The sequence below is a fragment of the Anguilla rostrata genome, chromosome 17 (genome assembly GCF_018555375.3).
Source record: "Anguilla rostrata isolate EN2019 chromosome 17, ASM1855537v3, whole genome shotgun sequence".
NCBI classification, from domain to species: Eukaryota; Metazoa; Chordata; class Actinopteri; order Anguilliformes; family Anguillidae; genus Anguilla; species Anguilla rostrata.
In genome coordinates this window covers 20,456,518-20,469,784 of record NC_057949.1, presented here as the reverse complement: position 1 = coordinate 20,469,784, position 13,267 = coordinate 20,456,518, and the positions used below count along the sequence as shown (strand labels likewise).

General features: G+C 47.1%; 1 protein-coding gene and 1 long non-coding RNA gene across 2 annotated transcripts in view; one reads left to right on the top strand and one right to left on the bottom strand.

The window, feature by feature from the left end:
- Window positions 1-49: 49 nt before the first annotated feature.
- Window positions 50-2,722, top strand: LOC135243753 (uncharacterized). The gene is made up of 3 exons (XR_010326780.1): window positions 50-103; window positions 1,591-1,638; window positions 2,227-2,722. It is a non-coding gene; the product is annotated as an uncharacterized LOC135243753 (long non-coding RNA).
- Window positions 2,723-7,585: 4,863 nt separating this feature from the next.
- LOC135243740 (voltage-dependent P/Q-type calcium channel subunit alpha-1A-like) overlaps window positions 7,586-13,267 on the bottom strand; it is a 79,709-nt gene continuing 74,027 nt past the window's right edge. Inside the window, exons 47-49 of the mRNA XM_064315750.1 lie at window positions 12,500-12,683; window positions 11,591-11,859; window positions 7,586-8,574 (exon numbers count right to left, since the gene is read on the bottom strand). Of these exons, the coding sequence (XP_064171820.1) occupies window positions 7,975-8,574; window positions 11,591-11,859; window positions 12,500-12,683 (1,053 nt within the window). The 3' untranslated portion in view covers window positions 7,586-7,974. The remainder of the gene's footprint in view (window positions 8,575-11,590; window positions 11,860-12,499; window positions 12,684-13,267) is intronic.

Here is a 13,267-nt window from a genome sequence, read left to right as displayed (position 1 = left end):
TTATTATTATTTTAAACAGGAGTGCCCAGTTTTTGTTCCTTAGGAGAAACTCGTCGGGGGCAAGTTGATTTATCTCCTGCTATTTGTTTTTCGGCCGAGAGAGGTCAGTATTACTTTCGAATTATAACAAAAATAATGATTTAAATTACGACCCATTTTGTTTTCTTGAGTTCATCATTTCGTTAATTTGTATTATTAACACGAGTTCTTTAAATAATATATATCTTTAAAATGTTGAGGAGGGAGTCCCAACCTGGATCAGCCTCTACTATGGAGTTCCCTCTATCTTAAAACCTTGGCACACATAGTGCTGTGAAAAAGTATTAGCCCCCTTCCTAATCTATTAATAGACAAAGGAAACCTAAGTAAACTTAAAACACATTTATTTGATGAAAAAATAATCAAACATGCATATCACCCATGTGAAAAAGTAATAACTGGTTGCAACCACCTTTAGCAGCAATAACTGCAACAAAACACTTTCACATCGCTTTGGAGGAATTTTGACCTGCTCTTTGCAGAACTGCTTTAATTCAGACAAATTGGTAGGTTTTCAAGCATGAACTGCTTGTTTCAGGTCCTGCTTCAGCATCTCTATTGGGTTTAAGTCAGGACGTTTTGTTAAATTTTTGTCATTGGCTTCTCCCCACATCATCTGTGATTTATCAATGCCAGAACAATCAATGGAACTGCACAGCAAATACATGTTTGCTATTACTCTGCTTGGCATATACCAACGCTGGATAAAGTGTGTGAGCATATCAGGCTCCACAACACATTCACACTCGTACCTCATCATCCATCCATCCACTATACCCACTTATTTCATACCTCATCATGTCCAGGAAGTATCACTCCTCCCTCCACCCACGCAGACAACTTCCTTCAGCCGTCAAAACACAACAAGCGCCACACAGAGCAGTGCAATAAAAGACCGGAAGGAAGGAAGGAGGTGGAGAAGAGGAGGGGGAGGAAGAGGAGGGAGGGAGTTTTGAGAAAGAAGAGAAGGGAGGCAGAAGACAGAGTGCATTCTCTCTGGTTTTATTCAGGTTCTTTAGGAAGAATTGTGTTTGGAATTACAAAATGCACTGGTAGAAACAGCAGTGAGACAGAGTGTGTGTGTGAGATAGAGAGACAGAGATAGAGATAGAGAGAGGAGATAGAGAGAGAGAGAGAGGGAGGGAGAGACTGAGAGAGAATAGATTTCATAGCCAGAGTAAACGGGTACATCATCAGGCAGCTCCTTCTCCAACTCAACAAATGGAGGGAGTTTGATTTCAATCTTTTATTCTTTTTTTATTTGTCCACAGGAGTTCTTTTTTTAAATTCTTTTTTAAGTAATGTCCTGAACATTGTCTCGAAGTGTCTGTCTCACCTCCGGGTTTGCAGTGAACAGCTGGCAATAGAAACAAACCGCCTTTGATTCTCACCAAAGTCACTTTGCTGTTTTAAATTTTTTTTGTCTTTTTTTGCATTTTTTTGTTTTTAAAAATAGAAGGAAAAAAGGAACATGTTGCTTTTAAAAACATCTATCTATATTTATATATATATTTTTTCTTTTAATTCATATTATTCTTTTTATTCCTGAAGATGACTGTTAAACCCACGGTGTGGCATGCACATTGCACATGCAGTTCTGTAAGTAAATACTTTACTTTTTTTTGGTCTTTTTCTGTAATTAAAATGTTTTTCTTTTTTCCATAGTGGTGCCTACATTGTTTTTTGATTTAGTTGTGTGGTTATTTATCTTACGTGATTTGATGTGAGATTGATGATTTGGTCAGAACACAGTGGCAGACAGTGAAAAGGAATATGCAAGGGCCTTTTTTTACTTAGTTGTGGGAAATGCTCTCTCTTGTATGGATGCACCAGTTTACACACAGCGACACTCTGAAACTCAGGCATGCATGCACCAGCACACAGATGAGTGCGCACGCTGAAACAATGCTTACAGGAACACAAGAAACAGACAAATGAAACACACACACACACACACACACACACACAATGTCACTCATCTTGTCCCCTAACTCCAGAAGTAAATCACAACATTCCCAGTAATTTCAGCAATGACAGTACTGTCAGGGATTTCCGAAGACATATAATAACACTCTGATGCTGCCCTCTTGTGGCCGGGACATTACATAGCTAGTTAGTGCACCTGACTGGTTGTTTGTGCTGGCAAATGTAATTAAATAAAGGGGGGGGGGGGGGGGGGAGGACAAGGCACACAGGTATTGTGAAGAAAGAACGATGGTGGCACAATGGACAAGCGAAAGACAAGGCGGAGGAGGAAGACTGAATTACAGAAGAGAATGGACACAGTGAGTGTTTCTGGAGATTTATGGCTGATATACAAGTGAGTTACAGAGCGAATGTACAGATAGGGGAAAGATGTCAGAGCCTCACACAGCACTCCCCCCATCCCTGCTCTGAACTTTCATCAGCATTGCCATAATTGCATTGCCATAGTTACAGAAAAGGCCCCACCTTTACCTTGTGTCTGATAAACTCACCAGAGAGACAGAGAAAGAGAGAGAAAGAAAGAAAGAAAGAAAAGAGATAGAGAAGAGAAGGGAGGGATGGACTATAAAATGCAGAAAGTACAGGGTACTAATATGCCCTCATGTGACATCAGTGTGTTGCCCTCTGCCAAGCATCTGTGTGTTCTTGTGAAAGTAAACATGTCTGTGTAAGTATGGGGCTGAGGCTGACTCGCTCTACAGTGCATATCCATATATACACACACACAAGCACACATAGGCATATCCAGATACACACACGTGCCCATATATATATATGTATGTATATATATGTATATATATATATATATATATATACTGATACAAACACACACAACCTTATATACATATCTACATACACACACCCATATATACATACATACACAAATACCCATGCACACGCACATACACACAGGCACGCATTCCCACACACACACGCACACACACAGGGTTATCTGTCAAATGAAATGACTGCACTCCACTTCACTCTACTTCCCTATGCTGATGTTCAAATAGAGACAGGCAGCAGGTAAGAGTTATGATCAGCTCTGATCAGACGTGTGGATGTCACAATTAAGATCAAATTAAGTGCAAAAACGTACCTTGCATCAGGTCTCAGACACAAATTTTACTTCCTCTTTTCATGACTCATGACAGGAAGTCAGACACATAACCAGCTCCCGTCTCCCCTACCCAAACAAGAAGGTGAATGGCATCAAAGGCCAGGGCTTCTGGTGGGGGATGGGGCACAGGGGGTTGATGGGGTGCATTAAGTTTCTGTTATTGAATTTTCCGTGACACTACAGAAAGATGACACACAAATTTCACTGTTAATGTCAATATCAAGATATACAGAAACAGCACAAAAAACTAAAATAAAGGTGAAGAACAATGAAGAAACTATGTGTGTGTTTCTGTAAAATGTTTAAAGTACAGGGAATACAAGTACTTCCTGCTCTTATATATTTGTGTGCCTACGACTGAGGACATGATTTGCTGGAATGAAACTAAGACAGAAAAATGTTTTGTTTCAGAGTCAGAAAAGCTGACTGAGAAAGATACCGAGTGAAAAAGCACAGACCGAAATGAAGTAAGGAAAGATGAAAAAGAGAAAAGTTGAAGCCAATAGTTTTTCAGGGTGATACAACCACTTGGAATTTCATTCTAAATTCATCAGCATCTTATGGCATTATTGGACAGATACTCATTCAGTCTCCTTCTTGAACTAAACTAGTTGTGGTGAGAGAAAATGGCAGCTGGAGGTAGATCAGGAGGCTCTATACTTACTGAAGTAAAAACAAAACTAATAATGGGACTGCATTGCTGACATGCAATGTGCCATCGTGGCATCTAGAGTGCAGTACTTTTTGGCATAATGCTGGTAGGCTAGTCTCTGTTTGTCTAATCATGTTCCACGTTGCCTATCTCATGTTTGTTAGAGCTCCTGGTGGGTTTCGTCACTTTACCAAATGCAACTGAAACAATACATCCCAAAGCACAGCCCGACAAGAATGGGACTGTAATTGGCCCAAAGATGAATTTCTCATCCTGGATCTATAAACTGGGAGATGCGTACGCCTACAGCTGGAAGCAGCCACCAGACAGTGACCATACAGCCCCATTCACCTCCTGATCCCATGCATTCTGTTCACTTAACCACCTACACACACACACACACAGACTCAAGCATATGCACCAGCACACACATGGACTCATACATATGCACAAGCACGCTCGCACACACGCACAGACTCAAGCATATGCACCAGCACACACATAGACTCATACATATGGACATGCACGCACACACACACAACCACAACTCACAAGTATACAAAAACATAGATACACACACACAAATGTGCTACTGAAAGTGTTCCTACAGTAAGCTTTGTGTAGAGATATACACCTGTTGTGTGACACCTACAGTGTGACATCTATGTTTGTATGATGGTATAATTTGATGTATAGTTATAGGGTAATATAACTAAAGTGGGACAAGTGCAGGTACACCTGAACTGGAGATACCCACGGCTATACCTAAGCTGTACTATCCTTTAACTATAGTATATCGATAGTGTCATAACTGTAGATTGGCTGATGCATGACAGCTAATGGGTGTGACTACAACAATGATGATACTAATAATACTAATAATAATAATAATAATACTACAGTAAAGAAAGGCTGCTTATGTTGTTAGTAATATACTGTCTAGTCCTCTGCAGAGAGACAAACTGAGGAAAGAGAGGCAGATGTTGGTTGGGGCTGACAGAGACACACAACAGATCAGGGGGACAAAGAGGAAGGTTTAAAAGGCCCAGTCATTATTTTCTCCCATGCAGTTGATTGACTGTGTTACATGTCCTGGGAAATAAAACAAAAATAAACAAATAACAGAATTCTCCACCGGAAACAGACATCTAACTAGTTCCAGTGTATAGAAAGACCGTGCTTGTCGGAGTGAATTTAAGGCGGGGCGTGGGAAAAGTCCCGGTATTATTATCAATACAGAGACGTTCGTGTGAGAGAAGACAATGGGATTGAGTTGTGAGCTGCATACAGTGCCCTCTGGTGACCGGGAGTGGTAGCGGAGCTCTGTTTCCTCCTCAAAGATACAACGCCACCATCTAGTGGCCGAGAAATGTATGACAGAATCCTATATGATCATCCTGTTGATGGAAACTGAGGGTAATCACCAGTCAAGTCTAATTTCATTGTATACAAAATGCCAAATCCAAATAACTTGGAAAAAGAAGAAGATATAATCATTTACTTATGGAAAATAATTTTGAGGTCATGGTTTAGAAAATGCACTCAACAGCATTTCCAAGGGGGATCAACTTGGACACTTTGGGGTTTAGGCATAGTCACTATCCACAAGGCTGACACGTGTCTGAACATCCAGGTTGTGCTGTAGCTGAGAAGCCTGTCACCTTGACCCATTCAGGGCTCTGCTGACCTATCACGGCAGGGTACTTATAAAGTCCACGTATTCGGTGCATCCCTCCACTTCCTCCTCCTCTCCTTGTGCAGCTTCTTTGTACCCCACCCATACTGTAATGATCCCAGCCCCCTATATCAGCAGTGCATCTTGTAAGGGTTCCCACAACAGAACGGTCGCCATGGTGCAGACCCTCTCTCACAGAACACAGAGCTCCGCCCCCAAACCCTGGTCCCAGGCCCGGCACTGCCACACTTAACACGAACACAAGGATGGCCACAAGATGAACTCAGCTAACTCCAAAAAAACAAAACAAACAGAAATCTACAGAGATTCTCTCTCTCATAATCACAAGCATCATCATCATCATCATCATCATCATCATCATCATCAGAATTGTTTTTTTTTTTTTTTTGATAATTATCATTAATATCGTAATCATTATTTATAGAACCGTTATCGCTATTAATAACAAATCAACTCGTAAAATGGAGAAATTCTCTCTGGCTCTCCCTCTTTCATGTTCTCTCTTTCCAGCAGAAAACCACGGAAGACTGGAAGCACGGGTCTACATTTGGGCGGAGTGGTTTTCACACCTGCGCTATACCCAGGCCTGGCCCGCGCCTGGCCCGGCCCGGCCCTGCATTGGCATGGTTTGAAGCCCTGCAGTGTATGGGAGTCTGTGCAGCCGCAGGCTTGGGTTCTCAGCACTGATTCAGCAGGGGTTCAGCTGGAGCTCAGAACGAGGCAAAACCACTGCAGGATATGAACAGAAAGGGTCTGACTAGCCATGGAAGTTAAACCTGGGACAAAACTAGGAAAAGGAAAAGAAGACATTTTACGGATTACATGAATAACCCTGTTCAAATTATTTTTTGCCTACAAAATGACTGTCCTTAAATATACTGTATCTATTATATATATATTTTTACAATTATTTTTCATTCCTGTTGGTAGTTGTGCTGGTAATTTGGTGCAGAATATAAAATATTGCGGGAAGAACTACTGCACGTCCTCGCACAAATGGAAATTCCAATGGGGGTGTGCGTCTATGTGGATGTGAATGTGCGTGTGAGAGGGCGTGTGTGTGCGTGATATGCATCGAGTCATTGTGCTTTCCAAACACTTCAAGAAGCTCCCCTTTACCCCAAAACACAGTGAGAGGAACCAACAAAGAAAGAGAGAGGGAGGGAGGGAGAAAGAGAGAGAACTTCAACAGGCTTAAAAAAAAAGAAAAAGGACCAAGATATTTTCCCCCCTCATACAGTAGTTTCTCTTTGTTATTTTTTTTTTTGTATCAATCATGCAGGATCAATCACGGGATTTTACTGTAAGAGATCAAACAAAGCTGAACGGGTGCAACAGAATTATCAAGCTCCAATGTTTTGAAGAAGAAGAAGAAGAAAGAGAAGAAGTAGAAGAAGAGAGGGAAGAATTAGAAGAAGCAATAGAATTAGAAGAAGAAATACTGAAGAAAGTGTTTTTTTCCCTCTGATTTTCTTTTTGTGTTTCTTCCTTCCTAGGTTTGGGCAGCAGCGTTGGGAGCAATGGGTATGGTAGCAGGGGAGAGAAGCACCCCCCCCCCCCACTGACTCCTCCTCCTCCTCCTCCTCTTTCTCCCCACCCCTCCATAATGTCTTCCTGCTGCCCGTCTCCTGCTCACCCCACCCGCACACACACAGGCGGAAGGGTCGCCATCAGTGTCATAATTATTAACAGTAAACACAGATGATAAAACTCATCAATATTACCCAACACTGGGGTTGGTTTTTGCAATAGATGGAGCTCCAGTCAGTCCTGAAAAGCAGAAGTGGTCATTCTCCCTTTTTTTTAAATGAGTTTCTGTGTTTTGTTTTGTTGTTGGTTTTTTCTTTGCTGTGACTTGTTTCGGAGGCAGAAGCTGACTTGTAGAGAAGGTCCCGTATCTTGATTTCCATTGTAAAACTTGTGTAATTTTTTTTTTCCTCTGAAGGGGGATGAGCTTAGTTCTATCGATGTGCTTCCATTGGTTAATAGGCCTTTGAAATTCTTTTCACCACGTGAACCCCAAACTTTCCTGTGTGATCACGATGCAGGCCCCTGACCCCGCCCTCCCCCCCCCCACCCCCCCCGTCTTCTGCTGACACAGCCCCACTTCCACCCCTGTCCCTTCCTCTCCCCGCAGGATAGACTGAGCAGCAGTAGAAATGGGGAAAAAAGTGAACAGAAAAGAAAGAAACATGCCTTGACTCCAGCTCCCCCGTCTTCAGTCGGTGGGGCACGGGACTTCCTCCTGTTTGACTGGGCTGCGTGAGGCGTGTGCGCACACACCGGCACACACACACACGCACATGCACGCACACACACACGCACACACGCGTATGCCCACGCCAATGTAGCGTCCCTCCTGCTCTCCCCTCCCAGTCAGCGTCTCTGTGAGGGAAAAGAACAGCGTAGCCGTCCTGCGTCGCCCCCCCCCACCCCCCCTTCCCCACCCCTCCATCTCCGGACCCCCCCGGTCCCCGGAGGCTAGCACCAGTCATCCTCGTCGGTCTCGCTGTAGGGTTCATGCAGCCCCTTTCTGGGTCCTCGAGCGTGCGGGGGCTTGTGGGTCCCTGGGTGGGGGCCGTGGTGGTGCGGGGAGGGTGAGGACGAGCGGTAGCCGTTGGGCAGTCGGCGGGGGGGCGGCTGGACCGGGGGCGCGTGGCGGGAAGTCCTGGGCGAGCGGGGGTGGGGGTGCGGGTGCGGGTGGGCGTGCGGGTGGGGGTTGGCCTGCGCGGGGCCCGGCTCGTAGGCGGGGGGCTGGTGGCGCTCGTACTCGTAGTCCTGGTCGTAGAAGCAGCCGTCGCCCTCCACGCTGTCCTGCGGGGGCGCCCAGCGGCCGGGCCGGGACGAGCGCGGGGAGCCGTGGCCCGAGGAGGGGCCCGGGGGGGAGAACCGGCGGGGGGTGGGGGTGGGGTGGCGGCTGTGCTGCCCGGGCGGGGTGTTGATGGCCTTACGGACCACGGGGGAGTAGGTGACGTGGGGTCGGGGGGTGGCGGGGGTCTGGGGCAGCTGCCGGCGGCCGCGCCGGGGGGTGCTGGTGCCGGAGGTCGAGGGGACGGGGCTCCCGCTCACCGAACTACTGCCCTACATGAAAATTGAAACAAAGCAAATAAAAAGTACACAAAAATTAACAACAAAAGGAGAGGAAAGAGACGACAAACAACGACGACAAGAGCAGTCATAGAGAGAGTTGGGGGGGGCGGAGGGGAGGAGGGGAAAAAGGTAAGCACATCAAAAAAAAAACAGATTCAGAGATGCAAAAGATGGGGAGTGAGGGTGAGGGTGGGGGGGGCAGGGGGCCAACGCCAAACGGAGACAAAGCAACAAGGCACAGAGAGAAAAAACAACACACACACACAAAGGGGAAAAAACAAAGAAAGAGAAATTGAGTTCTGTAAGTGGTTTGCGGTAAAAAAAAAAAAAAAATCAAATACAGCAACAAAAAACCAAAAAAAAAACAAAAAACAAAACAAAACAAAAACCCAGCAGGTGTTACACTCAGACCGGACTCAAGCAGGGTTTTTTTTTGCAGTGACGAGTGCAACTGCGCAGCCAGGCATACTGTGCATACCAGCTCATATATGCAGAGCAGCAGCATCAGCAGCTCTGTCACTGCAGAGACCTGTCTGCGGCACCACAACCCCCCCGCCCTTACAAAAAAGCCTTAAAAAAACCCAGGGGGAAGCAAAAGTAAGCGCTCTGGATAAAAATGGCAGTCTTCACCCCCCCACCCCTCTGCAGACTGGGACATCCAGCCCCCCTGCCTCAACAGTGCCCAGACTGCCATATTTTGGTGATGGTAACACAAAATGCATGATTCAAGTGTCTTCCACAGACAATGTTTCCCATATTGGTAGGATTGGGAGGTCCTAACAATATGTCCTCACAGACAGAGGAAAAAAAAAACTCATGCGATAGGACAGGTAGGCAGGTACAGAGTTCCTTATTATCATTAAGGGAAATATACTGGATTCTGTGATTTCTGTTTGCTGAACACAAACTGGGTCAGTTTCAATGTATGATTCACAATGTAGCTGTTCAGTATGTTACAGTGTGCAGTGTAAACGCTGTTCGTTACAGTGTGCAGTGTAAAGGCAGTATGGTACAGTGTGCAGGCTGTATTTTACAGTGTGCAGTGTAAAGGCTGTATGGTACAGTGTGCAGGCTGTATGTTACAGTGTGCAGTGTAAAGGCTGTATGGTACAGTGTGCAGTGTAAAGGCAGTTTGTTACAGTGTGCAGTGTAAAGGCAGTAAGTTACAGTGTGCAGTGTGCAGGCAGTATGTTACAGTGTGCAGTGTGCAGGCAGTATGGTACAGTGTGCAGTGTGCAGGCAGTATGGTACAGTGTGCAGTGTGCAGGCAGTATGGTACAGTGTGCAGTGTAAAGGCAGTAAGTTACAGTGTGCAGTGTGCAGTGTAAAGGCAGTATGGTACAGTGTGCAGTGTAAAGGCAGTATGTTACAGTGTGCAGGCTGTATGTTAGTGTGCAGTGTCTACGATCAGTTGTCTACGATCATGAAAATGCACTTCTTGTACGTCGCTTTGGATAAAAGCGTCTGCCAAATGAATGTAATGTAATGTAATGCAGTGTAAAGGCAGTAAGTTACAGTGTGCAGTGTAAAGGCAGTATGGTACAGTGTGCAGTGTGCAGGCAGTATGGTACAGTGTGCAGTGTGCAGGCAGTATGGTACAGTGTGCAGTGTAAAGGTAGTAAGTTACAGTGTGCAGTGTGCAGGCAGTATGGTACAGTGTGCAGTGTGCAGGCAGTATGTTACAGTGTGCAGTGTGCAGGCAGTATGGTACAGTGTGCAGTGTAAAGGCAGTAAGTTACAGTGTGCAGTGTGCAGGCAGTATGGTACAGTGTGCAGTGTGCAGGCAGTATGGTACAGTGTGCAGTGTAAAGGCAGTATGGTACAGTGTGCAGTGTAAAGGCAGTAAGTTACAGTGTGCAGTGTGCAGGCAGTATGGTACAGTGTGCAGTATGCAGGCAGTATGGTACAGTGTGCAGTGTAAAGGTAGTAAGTTACAGTGTGCATTGTAAAGGCAGTATGGTACAGTGTGCAGTGTAAAGGCAGTATGGTACAGTGTGCAGTGTAAAGGTAGTAAGTTACAGTGTGCAGTGTGCAGGCAGTATGGTACAGTGTGCAGTGTGCAGGCAGTATGGTACAGTGTGCAGTGTGCAGGCAGTATGGTACAGTGTGCAGGCAGTATGGTACAGTGTGCAGTGTGCAGGCAGTATGGTACAGTGTGCAGTGTAAAGGCAGTAAGTTACAGTGTGCAGTGTGCAGGCAGTATGGTACAGTGTGCAGTGTGCAGGCAGTATGGTACAGTGTGCAGTGTGCAGGCAGTATGGTACAGTGTGCAGTGTGCAGGCAGTATGGTACAGTGTGCAGTGTAAAGGTAGTAAGTTACAGTGTGCAGTGTGCAGGCAGTATGGTACAGTGTGCAGTGTGCAGGCAGTATGGTACAGCGTGCAGTGTGCAGGCAGTATGGTACAGTGTGCAGGCAGTATGGTACAGTGTGCAGTGTGCAGGCAGTATGGTACAGCGTGCAGTGTGCAGGCAGTATGGTACAGTGTGCAGGCAGTATGTTACAGTGTGCAGTGTAGAGGCAGTTAGTTACAGTGTGCAGTGTGCAGGCAGTATGGTACAGTGTGCAGTGTAAAGGCAGTATGTTACAGTGTGCAGTGTAGAGGCAGTTAGTTACAGTGTGCAGTGTGCAGGCAGTATGGTACAGTGTGCAGTGTGCAGGCAGTATGGTACAGTGTGCAGTGTAAAGGCAGTTAGTTACAGTGTGCAGTGTGCAGGCTGTATGGTACAGTGTGCAGTGTAGAGGCAGTTAGTTACAGTGTGCAGTGTGCAGGCAGTATGGTACAGTGTGCAGTGTAAAGGCAGTAAGTTACAGTGTGCAGTGTAAAGGCAGTATGTTACAGTGTGCAGTGTGCAGGCAGTATGGTACAGTGTGCAGTGTGCAGGCAGTATGGTACAGTGTGCAGTGTGCAGGCAGTATGGTACAGTGTGCAGTGTGCAGGCAGTATGGTACAGTGTGCAGTGTGCAGGCAGTACATTACGCTGTGCAGCGTGTGAGGGTGTGGCCCACCTGTCTGTGTGTCAGGCACTCTCGGCCTTCGCTGGGGGAGCGGGACCAGCGGCGGTCTCTGTCGCGGGCGGGCCGGTGGCCGTACTCGCCGCGCTCGGGCCCGTAGCGCTCCTTGTCCATGGAGCCGTGGTGGTGGTGGTGATGGTGGTGGTGCTTCCGGTCCTTGGGTCGCCCGCGCTCCCGGTCCCTCTCCCGGTCGCGCTCGCGGTCCTTCTCCTTGGGCGGCAGGTCACCCGATTGCGTGGTGGTGCTGAGGTCTGTGCCGAGCCCTACCGGGTCACGCCCAGTCAGTACCGAACCCGCTACCGTCCCCCCTAGTTTACCACCCCTCCCAGGCCCATCCCCTCTGCACTCATCCTACTGATGCTAGCACCAAAACCCTGCTAACACAAAATGCTCCAAGGACAACGCAGAACATTCCAGACTCCCTTCTGGTTATGGGCTGAGAGCATTCTCATACAGTCTTAGAATTATTTACCTTTGCAAAGTACTGCCAAAGCCACATAAAAAGGTTCTTGAATGGTTGCATACAAAACAACTGGTAATACCACTCTATGGTTATAACTTGGTCATGAAGAAAATGTATTTGCTGACACGTTTCGATAATACTTTAAGAATGCTCTGTACCTAAGTAATGAAATTCCATAATCATGAATTCCCAACATTCTCGGTAAGGTTTACCAGAATGACTGCCCAAAACTGGTATCATGTTCCCCAGACCATTCCTAAAATCCACTTTGTGTTCCCAAAATAACTCTCAAAAGGACCGTAAGGAAACTGAATCAAGTTTAAGTGGTGGGAACGTCTCCCCATTCGGGGAATGTTACGGCATGTAAAGGCTGTTAGCTGGGGACTGGGACTGAACCCAACCCCCCCCCCCCCTCGCTGCGGCCCCCCGACACAGCTGACCTGTGTCTGCGTCGGTGTAGCGGCTCAGGGAGCGCTCGGAGGCGCGGTGGCTGCGCTCCCGGCGCCGGTGCCCGTGCCGCTGGCCCTCCTCGGGGGCGTAGTCGTCCAGCCGGCCCCCCTTCCCCGAGCGCCCGTGACCCAGGGAGGAGGCCGAGCGCTTCATGGGACTGCTGTCCGTGATGGTCTGCAGAGGAGAGGGAGGGGGGGGAGAGAGGAGAGGGGAGAGAGAGAGAGGGAGAGAGAGGGTGAGAGGGGAGAAGAGAGAGAGAGGGAGAGAGAGGGGGTGAGAGAGGAGGAGGGAGAGGGAGAGAGAGGGTGAGAGTGGGGGTGAGAGAGGAGGAGGGAGAGGGAGATAGAGGGTGAGAGTGGGGGTGAGAGGGAGGAGGAGAGAGGGGTGAGGGTGAGAGGAGAGAGAGGAGAGAGGGGAGAGGGGGGTGAGGAGAGAGGAAGAGGGAGACAGAGGGAGAAAGATAAAGAGGGTGAGGGGAGAGAGAGAGATAGAGAAAGAAAGAAAGTTAGAGATAAAGAGGAGAGCAGAGAACAGAGAGTAAAGGTGAGGGAGGGAGGGAGGGAGGGAGGGAGAGATGAAGCAAGGGGAGAAAAGAGGGAGAAATCTTCTCTGTCATAGGCAAGAAAAGAAGAAAAGTGGGAAGTAGAGGACATACTTTTTTTTCCTGAGAACACCCCCCCATCCCCCAAATAAATGATTACATGGGTAAAGTGTGCAGGGGGGTGGGCACATGTACTGCATGTAGCGTTAGCCCCATG